Source organism: Camarhynchus parvulus, chromosome 7 (genome assembly GCF_901933205.1).
Source record: "Camarhynchus parvulus chromosome 7, STF_HiC, whole genome shotgun sequence".
Lineage (NCBI taxonomy): Eukaryota > Metazoa > Chordata > Aves > Passeriformes > Thraupidae > Camarhynchus > Camarhynchus parvulus.
In genome coordinates this window covers 34,227,592-34,253,434 of record NC_044577.1, presented here as the reverse complement: position 1 = coordinate 34,253,434, position 25,843 = coordinate 34,227,592, and the positions used below count along the sequence as shown (strand labels likewise).

At 38.7% G+C, this 25,843-nt stretch overlaps 1 protein-coding gene across 1 annotated transcript in view; it reads left to right on the top strand.

The window, feature by feature from the left end:
• The window catches only part of GTDC1 (glycosyltransferase like domain containing 1), a 169,754-nt gene that overhangs the window by 63,117 nt on the left and 80,794 nt on the right, over positions 1–25,843 (top strand). The window contains 2 exon segments of the mRNA XM_030952793.1: positions 20,547–20,714; positions 24,003–24,176. Of these exon segments, the coding sequence (XP_030808653.1) occupies positions 24,043–24,176 (134 nt within the window). The 5' untranslated portion in view covers positions 20,547–20,714; positions 24,003–24,042.

The following is a 25,843-nucleotide window of genomic DNA, read 5'->3' as shown; positions in this document are numbered from 1 at the left end:
ATTTTAGTACAGAAGAAAAATATTAGATTTTAATCATAGACTGAGAATCATTAAGGTTGGCAAAAACCTCTAAGAGCGTCAAGTCCAACTGTTAACCACGCTATGCTATGATGAATGGAATATAAATTCAGCATTAAAGTAAGCATCTGTACTTGAAAAATCCTAATTTCCAATGCTAACAGCTGCATGGAAGGTCATTGACATTGTGGAGTGCGTGGGGTCTCTGGGGCTCAGCGTGTTTGAAGTCAATATTTATGGTGCCTCTGTACCTCCTGTCATTAGCAGGAGGTTTTCAAGGGACTGTTCTTAGATTATATTTTGCACATGGCTCTTGTTTTCCTAGATACTAGATGATTGGAAAAAAGGGAAGGGTATAATAGTTTTCCTGTCTGCTGATGGGTGATGAGACCAACATGTTGGGGCCATGGGTGGAATCGGGGTGAATGAATTGGTGGCAGGGAGGGAGTTTGAGATGCTTGTGTGCTTCCTGCGTTTTTAAGGAGTATAAAGGATATTTCAGCTGTTGAGATGAAGCTCAGCAGCTGCTCTGCAAACTCCTAATGGAGCAGGGGACTGGGTTTTCTTTATCTCCAGAGTTTTCCTCTGGTCACAGATACTGCTGGGGCTCCCCATTTCTCTTAACCCATAGTTTTTAAACAGCATAGTTGATACAAAGGAATAATGAAAATGGTTTTTGTTGGATAAAACAGGATTTGGAGACAATACTGCTGCCTATTAATTGCTAGGTACAGACTAAGGTTCTGAATGATGAAGATACAAAAGCTGTGTGCACCGAGCAGATGCTTTGCTGTGCAGCCAAAGAGCTTTGCAACCACACTCTGGGTTCTTACAGCATCACTGTGATATTTGTCTTCCCATTATCTCTTCAGTTCACTTTTCTATGGTGTCTGGTCCATGACTAGTTTTTGTTTTTAATTTTATTTTTTAAAATATTGTTATATTATTTTGCCTTCCAGTGTGTGGTGTAAAACTGTAACTTCATTGACTCTTGCATATAATATCTTTCCTTTTTGTCTTTGAAATCCAAAGGGGTGTTTATTGTGAGCAGTAGTGTATCCAGGGTAGAATATTTCATGTTTTTGCAGATTGCTAGTATTACATGCCAGAGCAGCCTTCTGACCATGAAGCCCAGCCACGTTTGTTCTATTAGCTGCACTTCAGAAGTATTTGTTTAGTTTTCTCCTCAGATGGATAACCAGTATGGAACATTCTGTCCACAGAAGTCTTATTAAAGAGGTTAGAGCATCCTGCTAATTAGAAAAAACTAATTAGGCAGATTGTTGAGCCTGTAACCAGAATTTTATATTTTATGGATTTTGAAATGCAGTGTGCTCCCTTTTCCTATTGTAAAACACACTTTTTTCCTTTTAAATGTCTGGAAGGACCTCCTTTTTGAGGAGGTTATGCATTCAGAATAAGAAAGCAGCAAGATTTTAATTTTTGAATTTATTAAATAAACTGTAGAAGAATATATACTGTAAAACTGGTGAAACCATTAATTCACATCAGCCTCTGATTGTGGCAGAAAAAAATTGTTTAGTTACTTTCCTCTTGGTAGGTTTCAAGTTTAACGGCCCCAACGAGGAGTTGAATTAAGTTCATGTGAAGAAACAATATAATTTGTGGCTGTGTTAAAATTAGACTTAGATGGTACAGAACTCACAAATTACTCTTTGCTACTTCAAGCTAAAATTCATGGACCACTGTTTCCCTGAGCCTTGAGAAGTTTATCATGTTTAAAGCTGGATCCAGTCCATTTTGAGTGCTCTTGTAGTGCTGTTAGAGACTTTTGGTCTGGAAGCTGAAAAATGAGCTTGTTCTGTGCCATGGGGTGACCTGGAAGCAAAGCCATCAGGGTTGGTTGGGTTTGCATGGTTCACATCTTAATTCCAGGTTTGCAAGGTGCCATGTGGAAGGCAAGGCATGTTTGTGGCTGGGGACAAAACACTGGATTGGAGAAACATTTAAAATATATATATTTAAGATGGATTCCTCCCTAACATCTACTTTTGAACTGTCTTTCAACTGTGCCCTGCTACAAACTTTAATTAGTCGTAACCTTGTTTCAGGCTTGTCATTCCGCATTTTGCAAAATGCTCTGGCTCGTGGAGCAGCCGTGTGGCCGGGAGCCGTGGGCAGTGACCTGCAGTCTGTGTCAGGACCATCCTCTGAGATGTAACTCAAGGTACAGATGTTGCAGTTGGTGAGACAAGGTTGGCTGCCATCTGGAAGGTGGCCATCTGCTCCCTCCTGCAGCAGCAGAGCACCACGCTTTTGGGGGCCCCTGCCCCTTCCTGTCACAACCTGAGTCAAGACAATTCAGAATTACTTCTTTGAAGCCTGATTTGGGAATATTGGCTGGCCAAGTGCTTGGCACTTAGAGAAGTAAAAGGTTAGGAAGGGAGTAAAAATACTTCTAGACAAGATTTAGAAATGAGCTGTATGAAAGGACTTTAGTAAAGCAGTGGAGACTTAAGGTATGTAGCTCAGGTCTGGAAATGTAGGAGAAACCACAGAGCAAAGGGAGATGCAGCTTGCTATGCTGATAAAAAAACAGATAGAAATGTCCCATTGGAGCCTGGAGCTTGCTATTATTTGGCCAATGCTTCGGGAAATATATAGAATCTCTACCACATGAAAGCAGAACTGTGGATATGGGGACTGGAGGATGTAGCAATTAAGTCCCTTTAAGGAAATCCTTCCTACTTCCAGTCCAAGGAGGCTGAAAAGAAGGCAAAAATATTGCAAGGCTTGTATTTGTGGTGTCAGTCCTTCATGGCCAGACCTCCTATATTTGCTGGCGTGTCAGCTCTGGCTTTGGCCAGTCAGATTTGTGATCAGCATCTGTGCTGACCTGTAGGTTCACACCCTTCCACACTCCTGCAGTTCAGTCTTCAGCCTGAAACCTGGGATTGTTATCAAGCAGACAGGTCTAGGTAGTTAGCATGATGTCATGTCTCCTCATGGGTCTATGGAGCAGGGCTGAAATTTATGGCCATAAATATTTTAAATTGTTTTTGTTTGGCTTCTTGGGGAGAAGCATTTCCATGGGTGAGAGGTTGTTGTGTGAGAGGCTCCGCTGTATGACAGATCATATGGATGGTCTCAGTACATGGGGAGCTTGTACCCCCTCAGTGTCATAGGTTGGAATTGTTAAAGGCACTTAACAGCTTTACAGATTCTTGTTTAATTACTGGTCATTATTCTGAAGTGGATGACTCATTTAGCCTGCAGTGATGGGAGGTGTTCTGGCCCACTATATAATTCTACACATACATATTTTTGCTCCTAAGCACCACAAAAATGTCTGTTTTCCTCTTGTATGTCTCATTTCCTGGGGTAATACAAAGAAAATGGATCTGAGAGGGGCTATGGAATAAGAAAGAGGCTGTTGGGAACAAATTTGCATCAGTCTGGATGGCTCTTGGTGCACACCTGAACTCTGTTATTCAATTCTCACCTGAAAGGATATGTAATATTGTAATAAATTAATAATCTATTAGTCCGTTCTTCTATATTGGCATTTCAGATTAGAAAACAGGCAAGGCAGTGTGAAATTCAGTGCTTAACAATGATCTGACATGGTAAAGTGTTAAAATTAACGTTTAAACCAGTTCTGGATTAGCTGTCATCAGCTTTTCTTCCCTCAGTTAAGGCTGTGTGTCCTTCACTGTGACCTCCTGTGTGTCCTGGTGAAGGCCCATTGCAAAAGTAGGGAATTTGAATTTACCAGTCTGTATCACTTGGTCTTGTTGCATGGAGATCTAAATAAATTTGCATTGATCTCAATAAATGGGGATGTTTTGAACCTTGACTTTCTAATGCTTCACAGTTGGGTGTTTTTTTCCCTGCTTTATCAAGGAGGATGACTGTAGTAAGACCATGAGCTGATTACTCCCTGTATTAGATAATCATTTCTTAATGTGGGAGGGATATTAAGAAGAATAGATGTGAGTGCTCTTGGAAAACTCTTTATGGAATAAGGTTTAAGCACTGCTGTTAATAGGATGCACATTCCCTTTCATGCTGAGTCAGGCAGAGCTTGGCTAAATATCCAAGACAACAATCAAGGAGGTCTTAGACACACTCCCAAAACATGTGGTGACTCTGCTGTCTTTAAAAATTGTCACTTTTGCTGTGATTGCATTGTCACCTCTGGATTTTAGGTGGGCACTAGCTGGAGTTTAATTAAAGATTAGCCCTACTTCCATCTAGACCTGTCTCTGAAGTACCTCGTTGTTCCCCCACATCATGTGTTTGTCTTATGATGTGCCGCTGGCAAATAATTATGGGTTTGACCTAAAATTTAAAACAACCCTTCCTGTTTTAAGTGTCCATGTCAGTGGTAGAGGCTGCTGGGTGCAGGGAGGAGGGAGGAGGAGTGGAGGTACAGGAGGGACATTGGGTATCCTGATGGAGAGGCACTGCATCAGTTACCATCTAATCCTGGCTTTTCTTGGGAGAAGCCTGAATCATCACTAGAGATGAAATGTCTCTTTTGAATGAAAAGCTAATTTGATGGATGGAGGATTTTTCCCATCAGTGGCATTTTAAAAAGAATCCAGAGAGTTTTGGGGGTGGCTGTTCAAATTTGTTGAAGTCGCTTCAGTATGGAAAAATAGGGACTTAGGAATTGAGTTAGCCTTAGAATAAGAAAAAATCTTTTGAAAAAAGTATTTTTAGGGATTATTTTTTGTTAAGTTGGAGTTTTTTGGTTGTAAAAGTTTTTTCTGGGTTATGTAACTGAAGTCAGGACAAGATACTATAACTCTAGTTTGTATTTTATGGGGTGCTCTGAAGGATAATCTGGAGCATGTTTGTAAGGGAAGTGGTAATAATAGGAGGATAGAAATACTGAGTTTCTTTTAAAATTTTTTTCTTAGGATTCTGAATCTTCTTTTAATTGTGTAAGCTTTTTAAAACATTCAGGTTAATTTGTAATGGCATATTCTCAATGGTTTGTTTTTCTACTATTGTTTGGTGAACTCTAGAATAGCTCTACTGTCATTCCCAGCAGCTCTTCATTGAAACTTTTTCTCCAAGTAAGTGTTTTTAAGATGCTTTCATTATGCTTGAAGTTAAGATGAAGTTTAATTTTTTTTTTTTATTTTCCCCTGTGTTGGCATATGAACATGGTTTTGCCCTAGTGGCACTTCCCTATTTCAGATTATTTTCTACCTCTGCATATTATGTGATTTCTTGTTCAAGTGAATGACAAGATGATGTATGACACACTTGAGATGGTATTGAGCAGAGTATAGTTGGAAAATTGCAGTGATAATTTTCTTTTTACATCTCAAACTTACATGCCATTCAGAGGAAAAAAAAAAAGTGTAATAGCAACCCAACAAAAAGCATAAGGGGAAACCTAGAAAAATTACAGGGAAATTTCCATAACAGATACACAACTAGTGCTGCTTTAATAATGATTTCCTGTCGTGAACTATTTTTATCATTTGCCAGCTCTCTGACGTGGCATTCTATTTAACATTTTTGAGAGCCATGTTTTAATCAGATTAAGCTCAAGGAAACCGATAGGTATCTGTTTGGCTCATGACTTGTGCTTCTGTTTCTGATTTAGTCACAAGACTATTGTTGCTGGAATCTTTTAAACCCCATTTTGCTTCCACTTGCAGACGGTGTGTGAGCCTGGAGGTTGAGTGCCAGGGATTTTCATGATATAAACACACAGGGCTCGTTATGGAATTATTTTGTAAATTAAAGAAGACTGGTACAAACTGTGTCTTTTTTCCTCATGTGATTAAATGGCTGAAAATAACCATCTATTTTTAGTTTCAGGTGCAGTAATGTTTCTTAGGAACAAACTCACTCAAAGCATTTTGCTAGGAGAGGCTGACCATGAGCAGTTCTGCATTCTGAACCACTTAAGGAAAGCAAAATTCCTTAATAAATGTGAATATTCTTATAATAAATGTGAATATTCTATATCTTTTATATAGTGTGCAACACAATGATGCTTTTCATGCAAGAGATAAAGTGAGAAAAAAATATAAACACCCATATTTTTAACTTTGATATTTTCATGGTTTTCAGTCATTTTATTAAGTGAAAGACAGCAGAAAAGTTTCTAAGCAAAACTCCTGTGGTCTCTAATACTGGCCACATCCTGTAAATTTAGAAAGTTAGAAAAAAAAGAAAAGATGCTGCATAACATTGAGAATCATGGTTGTGCTTGGGTATTAGTGAATTTAGCACCTCATTTGGTGGTCTCAGCATCTTGGAGCATGGGGGAGGACCAGCAGCCTGGCTTTTAAAAAGCTCTGTCTATCCATGTTTTCCTAATTTCCAGAGCAAAAAACCCCCATGTATTACATTTCTAATGACCTCTTTTGTCTGTTGCAAATGCAGAGAGATTGTATTCAACAGCTTGGTTTGTGTGGTGTCTTCCTGCAGTGTATTATTTATTTGGTTGACGTGTTCGAAAACTGCGAGCGTAAGAATTAATAAAGGTTATTAGTTACTTTCCATAATAAAATTAGCTGACCTTTAAGAGCATTATACAGGGGCTGTCTAAGTGGAAAAATGACAGAGTGCATTTTTATTCTGGTAGCCATTTCGATTACTAAATCTTACAGTCACAATATAGAAACTACGCGTGGTGATTAAATGTGCCTCTTGACTGTATATTTGCAGACAACAATGAAATAAGTGGAATTTTTGTGTTCAAGACAGAATTTAACCCCTCGGTTACGGTTTCGCCCACATCTTGTATTTGGTTCCATTTGAACAACACAGAAAAAAACCAAAATAAACCAAAACCAAAGAAAATGCAACTTAATTTTCTAAAATCGAGTGTCCTTTGGAAGTGGCAGCGCCGGGAGTTCGCTGTGGTTTTTCTGGAGCGTGATGATGTGCAGACTCCTGGAGCAGCCTGACTTGGGTCTCTGTCAGGCTGCTCTCTGTGGCTGGGTACATACAGTTCACTCAGTCAGCCTGGTAGTCTTCAGTCATCTTAATTTATCTGCCAGTTTAAAGGGAGCCTTGCCATCCAATCCAGTATTGGAATGTGAAGTTCACACTCCCACCTGTATTTTTAAGTTGGGGACAGGATGCACCTCATTTCCAAAGTAGCTGTTATAGCAAACTTCCTTAATTTTATTTTCTTTGTACTGAATAATGACATTTTTAGCTGTGCCATTATCTAGAAGAGAATTTATAAAGGCTTTAATCTTTATTGTTATTTTTGAAACATGATAATCTATATAATGATGATAGCATGGCTTGGATTTCAGGTGAACTTCAGATTTGCTTGTGCTGCTGCATTGTACTTTTTCAATTTTTGACTAGGTCTTTTAACATTTGTTGAAATCCTTACAAGATATTCATCTATTTGTAGCATCATATAGGTCTGGCTCCCCATCTGTCTCTGTTTTTCATGACAACGAGGCTCTGGTACATTTTTTTTTAATTTTAGTTCTTATTCATTGAAGCCCACTGTAATGCTGTTTCTGTCTTAGCTGTTTGCCCAATAGGTTTTATTGATCATTTGGGATAAAATAAAAGATTTATTCATAGGGACAAGTATTAACCAGCTATCAGTGAATTCAGTTTAGTTAGGTTAGTTTTTCTACCTTATGAAATGGAATGTAATCAGAATCCATTTATGTGCTATTAAATAAATAAATAAATTACTAACTTAATGTAGTGCCAAAAGCTAAGAAATATTGGGGAAGAAAATTCTTAGCTGAATTATTTTCTGCTAGGCCATATTTCTTAAGGGTCTCATAGAGCTTTTATATTTTAAAAGTAAGGGTATGAATCTAAGGTTCAGATTCCCTCCAAATAAATCCTTATTTAACAGGATATCCCTGAGACTTTTTTCCCTCACTTCTTTTTGTTGGTTTATATATATATATATTTTTTCCCTTTTTCACCATTGGCAAGGCTGACTGAAACAGTCTCATCTGGTTTAAGTAAAAAAAATCTTTGCATTACTTGGCGGTGGTTTCTTTTGTACGTGGTGCTTTAGAGCTCCTTGAAGCTGGAGCGCACAGGAAATGCAAATCATGCAAATCATCCTCGCGCTGACGATGTACAGTGGCGTGATTGAGCAGCAGTACGTATGGCTCGTGGGCTGACCACATGAAAGGGCTCATTTAAAGACCAGATGAGCCCAAGCTGGCTTAAGTTAGACTATGTGTGAGCTTCAAAGCTTATAGAATAGCATCCTTTTTAAAAATAAATTTATTTTATTAATAACACCTGCGCCAAGTTCTTAAACAGTGAGAGCATGTATAGATGAACGTTACATTGAGTAACAGGCCATGCTTAAATCAGAAGGGCAATATTGTCAGTGGTTTTTATTTTATTTATTTTTTTTCGGTGGAAATCCAGGTATGCATTCATATGGGGAGAAGGTGACCGCAGTCTAATACACTGCAAAAAAAGTCCAGTTCGTGTTTGGTGCACATAAAACCCAACTCCTTTCTGCCTTTCAGGTAAAAATGAAAATAAATGGAAGATAAAAGGGAGTTTTTCCTGTGCAGCAGGGTTAAGAATAGGCTTTCTGTAAGTGCTTTTGAGTGCTGAGAAGAGGGAGGTTGATTGCTGGCTGCTTCGAATTTCTTGGTAACTGAGGGAAAAAATCCTGCATATTATTTTTCATACTTCTCAACAGCTTTTTCAGTAGTTTCAGGGCTTTATCCTTCCAATAGAGCTGAGCCCTTGTCTGTGGACTCTGGATCTTGAGCATGGTTGGGAGAGCATCTGTGGTGGGAACACTGGGCTTCGTCAGCAGCCCTTGAGATGGACCTATGGACACAACCTGAATAAAGTCACAGGGCAAAATACTGGTAGAATAATAAACATTTTTTCATATTAATCTGGCAACAGAAAGAGTGTCTGGATAGGTAACAGTGTCCTTAAAAATGTTCTTACCTTTGGTATTATCAACATGGGTGGCTCTCTTTCTTGTAGTGAGTCTTACTCCTTACAAGTCTTTTTTGTTTTATTCAGCCCTCATTCGCTTTCCTTTGGATGTTTTTAAAAGTTGAGATTCATTCAAATAATGTAACATGACACAAAGCTGGAAAATGTCAATCTTGGACTGTTTCTGTGTCATCTTGTTTAATTTTTACTTGAAACAGTAGCCCTGAGGAGGTCTGCGGTGGGACTGGGCAGGACACTGCACTCCATCACCCTGACGGATGCAATTCTGGCTCGATTTTTTTTTCACCAGTCCCTTGCTCCTTCATTTTGTTCTTTCTGCTGATACACAGGAACAAGTGAGAAGGAAAAAGTGAATTTTTTTATATTTTATCTACCAGATTGCTTCTTTTTCATCAAGTCAATCCACAGATCCTGGAACAGGAGAGGGGGACATTTCCCACATTTTATTTTTTTCCCCCTCATTCTTTTAAACATTAATTTAATCTTCTCTTTAATTTAATATATGAAGCCAAGGGGAGCACTTCACCCCTTCCATGTACCTGCAGGCTGGAGCAGCTCCCACTGTGCTGAGCACATATGAGTGGGGGTCATAGGGTTCAACAGGGAGTTTTGGGTTCAGTTTGGACTGAAATATTGAAGTTCCTTCCTTCTGTACGGTTTGTTCATATATTTGTTTATTTTAAAGGGAAAAAAACCCTGGTGGTTAAAGGGATGGCATCCCAAAACCATCATGGAAAGGAATATTCAGAATAAATACTGTTTTTCTAAACCTGTGATCCTTTACAGGGAAAATTTGTGAGACTTCTGGGCAGATGTTTAGACATCCAGCACAAAGTTTGTATTTTAATAGAAGAAGCAATTTAAATCAAAGATAATATTAAAATATCTTTTATATTCAGTGTAAGAAAGATACAGGAGCTAACAGAGAAAGCAGAAAAGAAATTTTACTACTTGTATCTATAATAATTTAATATCCATTTCAGTGTTTGACAGTAAGTAAAGATTACTTAAATATTTGTACCTAGGAGCACAGGGCTGTATAAAGATCTTTGAATTTTAAGTTAATTTGTTTCTTCCAGCAATATAAAGAGATCTATACAGAAAATTAATTCCATATGATTGTACAGCTACCATTGCTCCAGAACTTTTTGGAAGTACTTTCCAAAGAGCATCTCCAGTCATCTTGACAAACAACTTGAGTCAAGTTTCCTTTTCAGGAGCTCCTGAAAGGTTTTATGTGCAGTTCAAAGGCATTGCTGGAAAAATGGTGTTACTTGGAGACCTTGACCAAAAACTACTTTACTTTGCTCAGCCTTTGCAGATATGAAATCTCTTTGCCCAGCCATCTTGAACAGATTTTTAGGTTTCTGTCATAGAGAGATGCACAATCTTTTTTCAATAACAAATTAGCTCTTGTCAACAGTTTTCCTGGCCACAGTTTAAATAGCTCAATTCAGAATGTTTCATAGCTTTTTGGTGGATTTTGCTAGAAAATATGTGCGTATGTAGTATTTATGCATTGTGTATCTGCATGTGCAAGCACGCAGACATCTGTGCACGTACGTCTCTCTGGGAGTGAAGATCTGAGATCTGAAAATGCTGAATCACTCTGTGCGCTCTAACTAAGATAATATTTTGGGAAACCAGTCAGGTGCTGTGGTGAGCAGGGTCCATAAGATACATAAACACTTACATGATCTTACATGAGCTGATTAAATCACTAGACCATGATATTCACTTATCTTCAGCTCTGGCTTGGGCTCCTGACTTCTCACTGGTTCACTTGGTGGCCCTTGATAAACAAGCCTTGGCCTCAGTTTCTTTTTCTTAAAGATTAGAAAGCATGTGGTGTGGTGTTCTGACTTTTTAACATATGATTTCAACCCCAGAGGCAGATATTTCTCTTTCATTTTCCTTGGGAATAATGGGAATTCAGCACTGGATGCTTTATTTAATGATAAGAAGGATTCTGAAATGATAGTTGCGTATGAGACGTGTTGGGAAAGCATGATTTATGAAATACATGGAAGCCTAGAAGTATTTTTATCAAGTTATTATTTTATTATTGGGTTTTTGGATATGGGGAAATACCAGCATCTTGCAGTATTGAGGTATGGGTTGCTCACTCAAGGGTCAGGTCTGTGTTGTGTAAGCTGACCAAACATGACTGTAAATGTCTAATGTCACTGTTAACCCTGCAAAACTCTCAGCCAGGAGCTAGAGAAATAAAATGGGCAAAAGGTTTAATTTCCATGGTTTCAAAATTCTTTCATGAGTTTGACATATTCTCTTTTTCTTTGAATTCTCTCCTGTTTGTGTCAGCTCTTGCATCTGTCCCTTACATCCCCTGTCAGGAGCTCCAAGCTGCAGAGCTGAGATCCTTTATTTCTTTCTCTTTCCCTGGTTGCATTATAAATAAAAACCCTGTTATGATAACATGTGAAATAAAATGGTAGGACATCAGTATAGATTATCCTTAAAATCATGTTATGGAAATGGAAATAAAGCAGCTTATGGTATATGCCAGGCATGATGCAAGTGATATTAAATAAATATATGACTGAAGGGTTCCATTCATTCCAAGTGCTCCCCTTTGTGATCTTTAGCCATGTTTGTAGAGAAACCTTTCTTAAAGCACTTAAAGCTTAATTCAGAACAGACAAAACAATTATCTTTTGAAAGTCTGATGAAATATGTTTGGCAGCTTTTGAATTTAGGCGAGTGTTTGTCTCACTTCTTTGAAATCTCACTTCAGTCGGTCGCTCAGCCATTTCAGTGCAATCCTTCAAATCTGGTAGCGAGTGTGGGCTCTGCTGAGTTACAGAAATGTTCTAATCAGAAAGTGGAAGGGCTCAAAATAGTGTGCAGTACACAAAACTTGACATTTTCCTTATTGATGTGCTTTTGGATATCAGTCTACCTGCTGTCCCTGTGTTTTTTGATGAAGTGTTGGTGGATAAATCACTGTAGGAAGGAGCTTGTCCCTCCAAAGACAATCTGGAGACCCTTAAGCATTAAATTATTTTAATTTCTTGGGGAACAGAAGTGTCACTTTATCTTCTCTGAGTAGAAATTGTGATGGTTTATGCACCAATGTGTAACTGTTTCTCATAGGAAGAGGTGGCAGAAGACTGATACTGCACAATGTATTTTTATAGTTGAACTATGTCATGAACATGGAGCAGAAATATTTAAATTGTGGATCTGATTGCCACTTTGCTGAGCACATGGAATGGTTTGCTTAGCTTATATTACAGCAGGAAAGTTGTGGCAGCAACAAATATTCTAGACGTGTGAAGGGCATTTGGGAGAAATACATATTTCCCCTTCATTTTTTTTTTTTGCAATATTTGATAAAAATACTTTTTTTAAAATACATGTATACAGAGGACTTTGTGAATTCACTTTGTGAATATATATTAAAAATCACTAAGTTATTCCTAATGTTCTGTAGTGCTGCCTGCTCCTGACAAACATCTGATACGGATCATATGCCTCTAAAAAGAGAAGTTCCTCGAGCAAAATATCCTCATGAAAACAGGTTGGAGACACTCACATTCTCTCGCTCGCTCTCACTCACATGTTACATTTTGGCACGTTGTAGGAGCAGGTAGCATATCTACTACCTGCTGTTGAAAGTGTTGAAGATACTGAATTATTTATTCCATCTTCTGCACTATCCAAACTCGTTTTGGGTAGTTTGACACATTTCGGTCTTCCATATGGATACTTCATGGTGACAGAGTTGCCAGCTGCTCAGGTTTTATGACAGTCTGAGTTTTTTCGAGGACTGTATTAGTTTTCTGGGAAGAATCCTGCTTTTCCTGAGGGTCCCCATCCTTAGGCAGTAGTTATGCCTTGGGTTGATGCTCTGGAGTGGGAGATTTTTAGGAAAATTAGCTGAGAGAGTCCGTAAAAATAATTTTTAAAGGACTTGTTGTTCATAGATTGTGTGAGATTAAATCAGAGCTGTGGGATATTAGAAAAATGTGAAAGCCATTTGCTAAGAAAGTTCCTTTTAGTCACAGTCTTCAAATTCCTTAAAGAAAAAAAAAAGTGTTTAGATATCAAGGTGCATAAAGCAACATAAAAAGAAGTCTGGAATACTTTGGAAGACAGGATTTTCAGGGCACTTGAAATGTAACACTATACATTCAGCAAAGCTTCCCCATGGCAGGGGCTTGGAACTTGATGATATTTGAAGTCCCTTCCAACCCAAACTATTCTGAGATTCCATGATTTTCTCTGCAGTTGTGCAAAGCGAGCGGGCCTTCTGTGGTTTTAAAATACAAAATGTGTAAACCTGAAAATTGGGGGAAGATTTGAGTTTTTACTTTGCCAAAACTTACCAAAATAATGGAAAATGAGTTCCACTCATTTGTTCTACTTTATGCAGGCATCTCTTGATACAAACCTTTTTTAAGGGAAGCCCTGAGTGTTGTGGTGGGTCTGTGCTGTGCTGGGTTTGATTCCCTTTCTGTGGGGTGAATCAGCCTTGCTTGCAGTGGGATCCATATATCCATGATGTGTTGCCTGTTTGCTCTGTGCCATCCTGGATCCAAGCTGACACCAGGAGATGGGAAGTGAGGATGCTCAAGGCTTGCTGTTCAGATTAAGAAGTGCAGTTATGTGTAGCCCTAGGACTTCTCCGTGCTGCTACAACCCCTTGGCCATATTGCCTTGTTCATGCCAGGCATTTGACATATTTGGCTTCTCTCCAGAGTTGGACAGATAAGATACCAAATTAAATTAATTTGCAGCCTTACAACCAATAAATAATGCTGCTTAAATGTTACCTAATCGAGTAGAACATCAGTTTTGCAAGCATTTTTCTTTTAAAATGTCATTTCATTATACATCACTGCATCCTGTATATTTACCTGTGGTTAATTTTTTGCCTTCAGTTACTATGTCCTCTATTTATCTTGCTTCCTACTTTTTCTTTGCTCCATCACAACACCTATTTGAGCAGAGTTAGTCTGTCCATCTCATGCAAACCACCCAGCAACAGCTACTTTTCACTAGTGAGTTATTCTGATTTGCTTATTCTCTGCTCTAATGAAATTCCTTTGCTTCACTGTTTGTTGCTGATGGAATTTGAGTGAGGAGGACAATGTGGATTCATGGTTTCTCCTTCCCCCATCACCACAGCTCTGACTGCTTGGTCCTGACCTCTCCCTTTGTGGGAACAGAGAGGCCGATGGAGCCCATGGTGAACAATCTGGCCACTGAAGTAAAAGTGTGCATCTGTCAGTAATTAATTGAAGCCAAATTTAATTACAAATCAGGGAAAAAAATAGTACCACACACACTTAATAAAATTCAAGAAGCTTCAGTGTCGTTGCCTGAAAAGCCAAGGAGTTCAAACAGAACACACCCCCCTCAAAGGTCTGCTCTGGGAGAGTCTCTTTCAAGCTTACTTCTTGATATTACATAGAGAAGTAATTTTGATTCATAGTTTTCACATGGTTTTTGATACCTTTTTTGAGTTAAAGGTCATAAAAAATAGTGGAAAAGTGTTTAATACTGGTCCTTAATTGTGTGGGCTAAGGATCTGGCCTGAAATTTTGTTTGATATTTGGTTCCAGTACATAAGTACTCTGGTCAGTTGGCTGAAATAAAGAATCAGAGGTGTAAGGAAAAATTGTGAGAGAACTCAAATGATTTGCAAATTAAAAAATACATTTATGTAACTTTTAAATCTTTGAAATGGTGTATTTTAAAATAAAAATACATAAAAAGAGGGGATTGGCAGTATGAGTTGAAACCAAGCTTTTCCTTCCTGCTTTATTTTACAAGGCAACTCCCAAATCCTAAATATTGAACTGGTAGCAGCCATGAATATTTATTACTGTACTGTATGTACATATAGCAATTACAGCAAGAGGAAAAAATATTTTTCTTTACAATTAATATTTGTAAACGTTTATGAAAGTACATAGAAATAAATAAGACAAACACATGGCCTAATTAAGATGAAAGGCATGACAACCCTTGTGATTTGTTCTGAAAAATAGAGACCATTAAAATAGTAAGACTTAATTATTTCTGTAAACATTGCAAATTATCTTTATCTACAAAAACCTTAATTTATGAGTTAAAATATCTATAAGCATTTTTTGACATTTGTACATTCCATGTCAAAAAATTATTGTCAATTTATTATTTATTATACTGTCTACTGTCACATATTACCACTTATTAGTATTTATTGTTCAGAAATTCAGTGTTGTCTATTGTGTAATGGGAAAAGGAAAAGCATTTATATGCAGTTGTAATTTGTGTGTTCTTGGGCTAGTGATAAAAATGCAACTTCTGTAAGTTGATCATATAAAAATGTGTGTAATAACAAACAAAAGTAACTGGTCTGTTAAGATGGCAGGCATTAACAGTGCTATTTGAGACACAGTTTACATTTGAAAGGTATCTTAAAGCCAAATGCATGGACTTGGCTAATTGCTGGATTGAAATAAAGGAAAACTGTATGATGGAGGAATCCTGGCCATGAGGTTTGATCTGGAGCACTGGGAGCCTCCATCACTTTTGGGGCCCTTGTTTCTCCAGGTCAATGTGTCTGTGGTCAAACCTCTTGCCTTTGCCTTGGCCTTTAAGGGGGCAACATAGGGCAGAATGGTTTGGATAAACTATAGTGCAATCCAGAAGTAAAGAATCCCAGAAGGGTTTGATTTGGAAGGGACCTTAAACTCATCCCATTCCACCTTTCCCTATCCCAGGTTTCTCCAAGCCCTGTCCAGCCTGGCCTTGGACACTTCCAGGGATCCAGGAGCGCCCACAGCTTCTCTGGGCACCCTGTGCCAGGGCCTCGCTGGTTCAATCAGTGCCACCTACTGAACAGTATTATTTTAGTATTTATTTTAGCCTTTTCCCCTAAAAGGCTCATATTTGTAGCCATATCAAAATGTTAGTCTGTTTTAGTGCAATACTGGTCCTGGAGGATGAAGAGTGCTCGTAGCTCTTTTCTGGGCTGCCAGATCTTCAATCATAAAATCATTTTACTGTGGATGTAGTTGTTTTGCAGCAGCGAATTGTGGCTTGGGATTTTATTTGTGGAGCAGGAGAGTCCCTGCTGCCGCAGGATTGTATCCTACAGCAATCCCCCTTTTCCAGGGACAGCTGGGTTACCTGTACTGCCACACAAACAGTGGCCACGTTTATCTGTCCTTCGTGCCGAGCTTCTGCCAGACTGAGGAGCATTCCACTACAAATCAGGTGCTGTTTTCAACTTGCTTTGTTCTGTAAGCCTGGCGGATCGGAGAGCTCAGCCTCCATATCCATAGATACATAAATATGCCCTGTGTGGTCTCCCAAGGGGAAGGCAAAATGTGTTTTTAGTTAAGTTGCATGGGAATTTAATTGAAAGATTTAGGGCAATGCCATAAAAGAGTAAATCATGGCTGTGTGACACAAAGAAGATTTATAAAGCCAAATAAAAATACTTTAGCACCTTCACTATTATAATTTGCTTGATAGAAGTGGAAACCCGTATTAGTCATTTTGTCTGCTGGTAATTAAAAAAAAAAAAAAAGGGCTTTCAGATTTTACTGACTTTCAGATGTTTGGAGTGAAATAATGGGGAAGACAGTAGCAAAGGGCAGAGAATTCTGTGGACATGTCACATCTCTGAACCTGCAAGTGCACTCAGCTTCCTTCCCAGGAATATTTATTTTAGTTAAGCACATGCTTAACTAATTTCACACAAGCAGCTCCTCAGAAGGGCTGTGAACTGATTCGGATGAAGCACAAGCATGGCTTTAGACTGCAGCTTGTGTGGATGGTGGCCCTGAAACCTGGCCAGTCTCCAAGGCACTGGGGCTACTGCACGTAGGATGGTCTTGCTCCGTGCAAGAAGGTCACTTGTCACACAGCAAAATGCTCAGGGATGTTTTGGAGAGGAGAGCTGGGGCAGAGCTTTAGGAATGTGACCTTCAGCACAGGTTTAGTGAGGATTCGCTCACTGTATTTATTGGAGAGCACTGTATATATTAAATGCTGCAGTGTTGATAGGTCTCGATAAGGACACCATAATAGCAGTTGAATTGTAGGGGGTTTTGTGAGATGGTAAGTTAATGATGTAGCTGTTAATTTGAATTTAGCAGACGTTTTAAATATAGGTTTCTCTTACAGAGACAAAAGTTGCAATTTAAAGCTCTTTGGTGGTCTAAAAACAGCTTAATTCTCTAGTAGCATGGTAATAAGTACTAATCCAGCTTATACAGTGATTGTAGTATGTCATGTTTGTGAAAGATTGCCTAACTCTGCTTTCTCTGGGTTTTATGTTAATTTTTTTAAATTAAACATAAAACCTTATAACATCTTTATGCTGAGATAAACTGTTCAATTTAACTTGTGCTCAAGCAGCAGCTGTCAGGAATTATCATGTTTTGAGCGTTCTTGCCATCACCTTGTGTCTCTACCTCCCGGATACACTCTGTGGGATGATAAAGCTCACCTTGTTAGGATTTATTACTTAAATAATAACCCGAGGTAAAATGAAAGTTGATGTCACACGGAATGACAACTGACATATATTTATGTCGCACGTTCCATTATAATAAACTTTCCTTTCTTCCCCTTGTAATAGGTGTTAAATGGAAATACACTCCAGCATATCCTCCAGTGCCCTGCGTGAGTCCATTAGCCACGAACGCGGCTGCTCTGTGGGCATGTTCACGGGGACTCGTGCTGTCAGGTGTTATTTAAGCTTGTAAAGCCAGGGAAATTGGTTAGTGCTGGTAGTTAGCAGCTTCTCTGCCAGTAAAGAAGCAGCCATGAGAGCCTCTTGGCGTCGGGATAAATTCTGGAAGTGCTGCAAAGTAACGGAAGTGAATTGAAGAGGGTGTTGCCTAATTAGTGGTTTTATTTTAATTCTTTTCCTTGCTGTAAGAAGCACAGGCAATGTCATTTCAGGCTCTACATCTGAATTTGCTAGTTGTCACCACAGTTTTCTCTTGACACCAGTTTATTGTGCTGAGCTGGGCAGTGATAAGCGATCTGCTTGTTAGTTGAGTCTTATCACTTTCTATTTACAGTGGAGAAAATTTAGATCTACCTCTTGCAAGCTTTCCAAGTTTTCAGCCTTTTTTGCCATGCTAGAAGCCAAGGCTCCATTGTGCTCTAATGATGCTATTGAATTCCTCCAGTTTGCCTAAGCCAAGACTGCAGATACTGTTTTTTTGCCTGCAGCTATGACCATCTTCTTTTTTTTTCCCTCCTAATTATCCCATTGTTGATCTGAGCAAGTTAAGATGTGTCAGAACTACATGGTTTTGTCCAAGTTTATTTCTTGGATCTGTTCTCATTGTGCTCTCCATTGTCCTTTTCTCTCCAGTCAGTGTTCAACCTTGGCACCTCCACTGTCTGCATTTCCCATCCTCATTCTGTGCTGGTTCCCCTGGTTTCAGTCCCAATGTGCTGTCTTTTCCCCCTTTCTTCCTTCAAACTCAGCCAGGTTCATCAATACCATCCTGTATCAGTTCTGTTTTCTTCCCTAATTCATGGCAGAAAAGAATTTTTTAAAAAATCAGAAAGGGAAAAGATAAACTATAATGCAATACAGAAATGAAGTCCTAGAATGGTTTGGGGTGGAAAGGACCTTAAAGCTCATTTTGTTCCCTTCCCCTGCCATGGGCAGGGACTTTTTCCACCATCCCAGGCTGCTCCAAGCCCTGTCCAGTCTGGCCTGGGACACTTCCAGGGATCCAGGGTCAGCCAGGGCTTCTCTGGGCACCCTGTGCCAGGGCCTCCCCACCCTCACAGGGAAGAAGAATTTCTTCTTTTATGTAATGTGAACCTATCCTTTTTTAGTACAAAGCCATTCCCCCTTGCCCTGTCAGTAGCCAAAATTTTTCCAAGCAACCATTTCATCTCATTTTTGCAGGTTTTGGGGTTTGTTTTCTCCGCTTTGCATTTTTCTTTGTCACTCTAGTGCTGAGCAGGGATTTCACATTGCCCCCAGGAAGCTTTTCCTGCTCTGCTTTGAGCCTGGCACCCAGGTCATTATGAGGTCCAGAGGTCATTACTCACAGTGACAAATAAGTAATGGCTTACCTAAAACTATTTTTTCCTCCTAGTATGGCTTGTAATAAACCTGAGCTCATATCTTAATTGGCATTCTGTGTGACAGGCCCCTTAGAAGCATCAAATATTTGATGAACAAGGCAATAACAGTCATCTCTTACTTTCGTAATCCTTTCAGATCAGCATTGACCCAGGTTGATGAAGATGGATACAGGATCTATGCCCTAGGAAGTGTTTGTTCTGTAGATACAGGTTATCTAAGAAGGGTGTAAGTTAGCAGAGATATGATATAATATATATGATCTAGATGGATGTCTGGGGAAGTTCATGAGTTGTGAGGTTGGCAGCCAGAATCAGAAGTTGATCACATTAGTGATGTCAGTTTGGCAGTAATCTTGAACACAAAATTCGTGTAAAAATAGAAAGAATGGGAATAACAGTAGGAAAAAAAAAAACTTAGAAAAAAATATTTAAAAAAAAATAAAACATTGCATAAATCAGTTCTGAATCTGAATTACTAAAATGGTGGAGAGAAAAAAAAATAAAAACAAAACCCCAAACAATTCAGAAACAGGCTGTGTTTAAAATTGGTTTATTAAACGTAATATTCTATATGCAATAAATACCTGATCTCAATTCTTTATTTTTTTAAAGTCCCCTGTGATAAGAAATACAAGACACAAATATCTGAGGCTCTTCAGCTCCCTGCAAGTTCAGGATTCACTTTGCTTGGAAGCAGAGCTAGCCAGGTGCCAGGGGATGCTCACATGCTTCTGGTGAAATGCAGGGAAATCTGCCACTGGTTACAGTAGGGTCAGGATTTCATATTACACATTTAAATACATTCATTTTTTGATAGCCTGGGAAGTTACACAAGGCTAAGATAGCAGCTTGTTAGTGGTGTTTGTGCCTGCTTTATCTAATTGAAGGATGTGTGCAGTGTTGTGGACTGTGGAATAGCAGGAGTGCAGCGGCAGGACTGGGGTGCAAGGGTAGAAACAACATTTCATTATAGAGGACACCTAATAAAAATGTGAAAATAAAACAGAAAAAGGGTGGGAAAAAATAAAAAAAAAAAGAAAAGCAGACCATACTAGATAAGTGCAGTGCATAAATCAAAAGGGTTTATGTCATAACATGAACATGTGCCATTCCTGCTCATATATTGAATTTCAGTAGTTGGTTGCATAAAGAAGTAAAGTGTAATGAAACTGGCAAGCAAAGTATTCCCTAGCCAGCCTTATCTTTGTTCCATTTGTCCTTCAGATACAGCTTTTCTTGCCTTTTTCAATAAAATCCATCCAGCTTTTTTTTTTTTTTTTTTTATTATTTTGCATCTCTCTGTAACTGAGCTGGGAAGACCGATGAGATTCGGTGCTTTTCTAGTTGGGTTCTTAGCAGCTGCTTTTTAAGAGATCAAAACTTCGAATGCTGCTACATGGTATTAAGGCTTAGCTATTGATGTGTCCCTATAGGGGTTATGTTTTTCTTGGGGGGGAGGGAGTGGGGAGCAGGGGAAGGGGTGACCCCTGCGAGCACACTCGTTGGCAGTAAACACTGCTCTCCTTGTTTTCCAGGATCCTCTTTGCAAGCTCGGTGCTTAACCTGGCTGAACTCGCCGCCCTCCGCCCTGACCTTGGCAAATTGAAAAAGGTCCTCTACTTCCATGAGAACCAATTGGCATATCCTGTCCAGAAACGCCAGGAAAGGGATTTTCAGTATGGATATAACCAAATTCTTTCATGGTAGGTGTGGCTTGCACTGCTCCTCACTATTTAAGGTGTCCTTCTGTCTACAGCATTATAACCCTGAGGAGTCCTTATACTTTTTTTTTTTGTATGAATTATTTTTCTGTTTTTATTTTGTATTGATTTTTTTTTGGTATTAATTATTTTGTATTAATGTTTTACAAGACCATGTAGTGGCAGGAAATGGGGGATCAACCTCACATGGAAAGAGAGTAAGTTTAGAGGGGATATTGGGAAGAAACTCTTCCCTGTTGGGGCAATGAGGCCCTGGCACAGGGTGCCCAGAGAAGCTGTGGCTGGCCCTGGATCCCTGGCAGTGTCCAAGGCCAGATTGGATGAGGCTTGGAGCAACCTGGGATAGAGGAAGATATCCCATGGCAGGGGGTGGCACTGGTTGAGCTTTTAGAGCCTTTCCAACCCAGGTTATTCTGTGATTCTATAAAGGATGGCCCTGCACCAAACTGAGGTACCAGCAGAGTTCTGAGGAGAGCTTGATAAAATCAGTGTGGCTGAACCACTTTGCTCTAAAAAATCATCTCAATTTATTGTATAAAGTCCACCAATGCTGCCGTGGTGTACCCATTGTTGGTGGGGTTTCTGACCTGTGCCTTGGCTGAAAGTGGTGCTTTGTTTCATGGATGCTTCACAAAGCTGCAGCTACTCAGCTTGTGCTTGGCCATAGCTTTTACTGCATCCAGCTGAAATTATGGAGAGGGTTTTAGGGAAATAAACAGAAATTAAAATGTACTGCAGCACTTTTCCTGTGAAGAGAGGGCAGTAAACATACCAGATAAATCCTTATATTTCTTTCATCTAGTATTCAGAAATTGTGCAGTGCTAAAATACCCAGACGTTTTAAAGGCTGTGTTCCTTTATTGTTGCTAAAAACAAATGTATTTCTCGAATCTGAGTTAATGAAAGAAGTTAATAACAGCACCACTGAAAAGCTTTGTGGTTAGGCACGGCGCAGACCTAAGCGAAAAAGCAAAACTCGCTTGTTTTCAACTGAAATAAATTAATTTCCATGATCTTTCTCACCTCTCTCGGTGGAAGAATTATAAAGAATAGGGCTTGAGCACTTTAAGGTGCAAGTTAAGCTTTTGCATCTTTAGAGTCTAAGGCAGTTATATTGAAATTTCTCAATTAATGATCTGTGTATGCTCTGGCCATTCTGCAGCTGCCTCTGCCACAGTGTTTGCAACATGTTTCACTTACTGAGCTGTAAAGATGGGAAAGTGGAGTGAAAAATCTTTTGAAAACAGTAGCAGCCATTTTCAGATGTTCTAACAAAAGGAAGTGTTTTCTGGCACTAGGAAAGGAATATTTTTTGTATATGTATTTTGCTTGATTGTGGTAGTTATTTTTCATACATCTGTTGTAAACTGACAAACGTTTATCCTCAAAAGATTCATTTTAAGTATCTTCTCTTACTAGATAAATAAAGATGATTTTTGTAGATCATAGAATGGTTGGGGTTGGCAGGGACTCTCAAGCCCACCTCATTCCACCCCCTGCCATGGGCAGGGACACCTTCCACTAGACCAGGTTTCTCCAAGCCCATCCTACTTGGCTTTCAACACTTCCAGGGATGGGGGAAAAGATGCTCCATTCTGTCCTCTTCAGCCTCCATTATCTTCTTCATGTAGTTACATAATATTTATCTCCAATTTCTGTTCTGCTGAAACCCCAATTTAACAGAAAATTGGAGCCATGTCCTCTGGACTATTTTTCACGCTCCAGTAGTCATCTGCAAAGAAATGCCATCTTTTGATCTTCCAAATATGTTAGAAATGGGGAAAATGTACCTTTCCACTTTTACACAGAGTGTAAAAAATTAGAGCACTTTGAACCTTCAGGTTGGTGCTTTGGATCATTAAAAAAATCAGAATTCTGATGTTTCTAAGGAGTTAATCTTTCTAATTTGCCCCTGGTTTGCAGAGCCTGCAGGAAGGAGCTAGGGCAGATATGAGTTCATGCATGAGAGAAGGTGAGATGATGTTGTTGGAGCCTTTGCTGTGTGTCAGAGAGCAGCAAAGAAATGTGTCAGGTCCCTGCCTCATGTCATCTGTAAATCAGTGCAGAAAAGATGACTTCTGTTCAAAACTGAGGCTTCCAACGGGTTAAAAACCATAGGTGGGCAAGAGGGTAAGATGCCAGAAAGCATTTCAGCTCCTGCAGCCAGCTTGAAAAGGATTATTTCTCTCTAATGTTGGAGTTTCTTTGCTTTTCATGCTGACTCCTGCTGCTTTGGTGAGCAGTGTCAGTTCTCTTTCTTGACCAGACAGCAGAAAGATGCAGAGAGGATGAATGACAGCCTCTCACCTCAAATATACTTTTCACCAGCCCTGTGACTTATGAACACATGTCCTCAATGTATCTTCTGACCTGTAGGTCTGTATTACAATATATAACATATTGAGAAAACCAACTGGCCATAAAGCATTTCTTACCTCAGTTAGTGCTGTGTGTTGTTGGTGTAGCTCTGGTTGTGGCAGCACTGCCAGGATAAACTTCCAGATCCTTCAGGCTTTTTATAGCTGCTTATTTTCTCCAGACTGACTCTAAGAGTGGAGAAATAGTACCTGCATTATCGTTGAACTCCATCTTAAAATTATTGATCTGGTTGATTTTAAAACACAGCAGTAGAAATAGAACATTAAATTTATATGCCTTCTTTTCAAACTTTTTTTGAGGGGGTGGATATTGTATGCTATGTATTGTATTTTTATATATAGAGGATATACTCTTAATCAGGATTACATTTGCATAGGTAAAATAACAATCCATTTCTTTAGTGTCCTGCTGCCTGACACACATGGTCAGTTGAAGGTAGGTTAACCTAAGGTAAGTTGTCCTTCAATAAAAAGTATTTCTGAGGAATTTTAATTTTCTTTCAACTTAAATTCTACAAAAGTCAGATTACAGTGGGCCTTATCTGTTTATAATTCTTCTGAGAGATGATGATAGTAACACTGTACTTAGCATTTTATGAACAAAACTCCACAGCTAGAGTAGGATGTGCTCCTTTAGATTAATAATAGTAATTTATTATTGGTTAAAAAAGGTTAAACATGTTTTTAAAGGGTGAATAGAGAGAAATTAAGTCATTTCTGATTAAGGTACTTGTGATACTCCTAATTCATGTGAAAAGGCTGATTTTAATTAGCATCAACTTGCACCTTTTGCTTGTTTATGGGAACATGTATCCTATTTCCTTTGCCTGTAGAATAATCCTGTTCCTTTTGTGCCAGCAATACATTCATTATTCTTCACCGCTTTTTACAGTTTGGTTGCTGACGTTGTGGTGTTCAACTCTGCTTTTAATATGGAATCCTTTCTTAACTCCATTGGAAAATTTATGAAGCTGATTCCTGACCACAGACCTAAGGATTTGGAAAAAATAATCAGACCGAAGTGCCAAGTTCTTTATTTTCCAGTCAGGTTTCCTGATGTGAGCAGGTCAGTACATTTTCCACGTCATAAATTGCCTCCAGCCTGTCAAAACTCTGTATTTATGGTGACGTTCTAACTAATCAGCTAAAGCATCGTTAATGAATGAGTTTGATAATATGCAAAACCCCCTAATTGATAAATGTATTTCAATAATCAGAGGCTATTGAGGCAGCCAAGCCTGTCCTCGGTGCCTGTCGTGCAAACTTGCAGCGTTCAGGATGAGTGATTTCCCACTTGTTTCAGTGATTTCCCACTTGTTTCAGCCTTCCAGGAGTTGCCTGCTCCTCAACGATGAGGTTTTGGGTTTTTTTGTTAGGATTGGGATTAAATGTGTGAGGTGGTATTTTTTGTTTGGATTCAGATGTTTTTTAGTTTTTATTTACATTACAGTGTTATAAACTGTGAGTTTTATGGTATTTTATTTTAATAAATAAAAAATGGAGTTGGATTTTTTCATTATAAGGTTTTTTAAGGACAAATTGTTTAATCAAGAAGCGATACGTAAATTATTTCTATTTTTAACTTAATAATTAACAACTTGTGGATTTTAAAATTAAATTATATAATATTACTTACCTTTATGAAGAAGAAAGTGAAGGAGAAGGATTAGTTTTTGTTTTAAAACTGATTTTGTTTTTATTATATATAAGTATATATATTTAATATATATAGTATATTATAATATATAATAATATGATATAATATGATATGATATAATATGATATGATATAATATAACATAATAGAATAGAATAGAATGTAATATAATATAAAATATACTATATTACTATTATAATATTAGCATTATAATATTATATTATTGGAAGGGACAGTATTAATATAATTCAGATATTAATTATCATATTAAGATATCATTATTATATTAATATTATATTTTAAAACTTTAAATTCTGAGTTTTTTACTACGTGATGTTACACATTTTTATTTAAATTACACACTTATAATTTTAGTTTTATTATTTAACTTTGGAAGTTTTCTTTACGGTTTTAGGTTAAATGTAGTGTTTTCTTGGGGGCCAGTGTTTGTTAGCACAGAAAGTCTAAAATCCTCAGTAACCAGGGTTCCAGCACCTCGGCTCTGTGCATATTTGTGCAGGGGAGGTCACGGAGGAGACAGAAATGCTGGAGAACAGTGAAAGTGATAAGCCTGCAGCCAAGGAGCTGCTTTATGCCTCCCCTCCCTCTTTGAATGTCTTTCCAGGTGGGCAGCAGCATTCCCGTGGCAGGGAGCAGCCCTGCAGATGTTGGCATTTGCTGCTCCTCGCTCCTCCTCGGTTACTCTGAAGGACGTTTTTTATTGCCCTCGTTCAGAGCCCGCCTTGAAATTAGCAGTGGGTTATGTGGCTCCAAGGGAACATTCACAGGATCCTTTTCACTTTTGATTAAACCTGGCACAATTGTTTTTCCTGTTATAAGGGACTCTCCTCCCACTGAACAGGAACTTTGCTTCAGTGGGACCAGCACTAAATAGAGTGTGATTCTGCAATTTGATTATGCTCTTAAACCCAGCACCATGCTGGGTAGGTTTTTTTTTGCTGAAATAAGGATGGGAAGCACTGCAATGACTTTGCAAGAGCCCGCCTTTTGATCTGATAATAAGTTCTGGCCACACTTGAGATCTTTGTCCCTGACCAGCCTGCACTTAGAGTTATT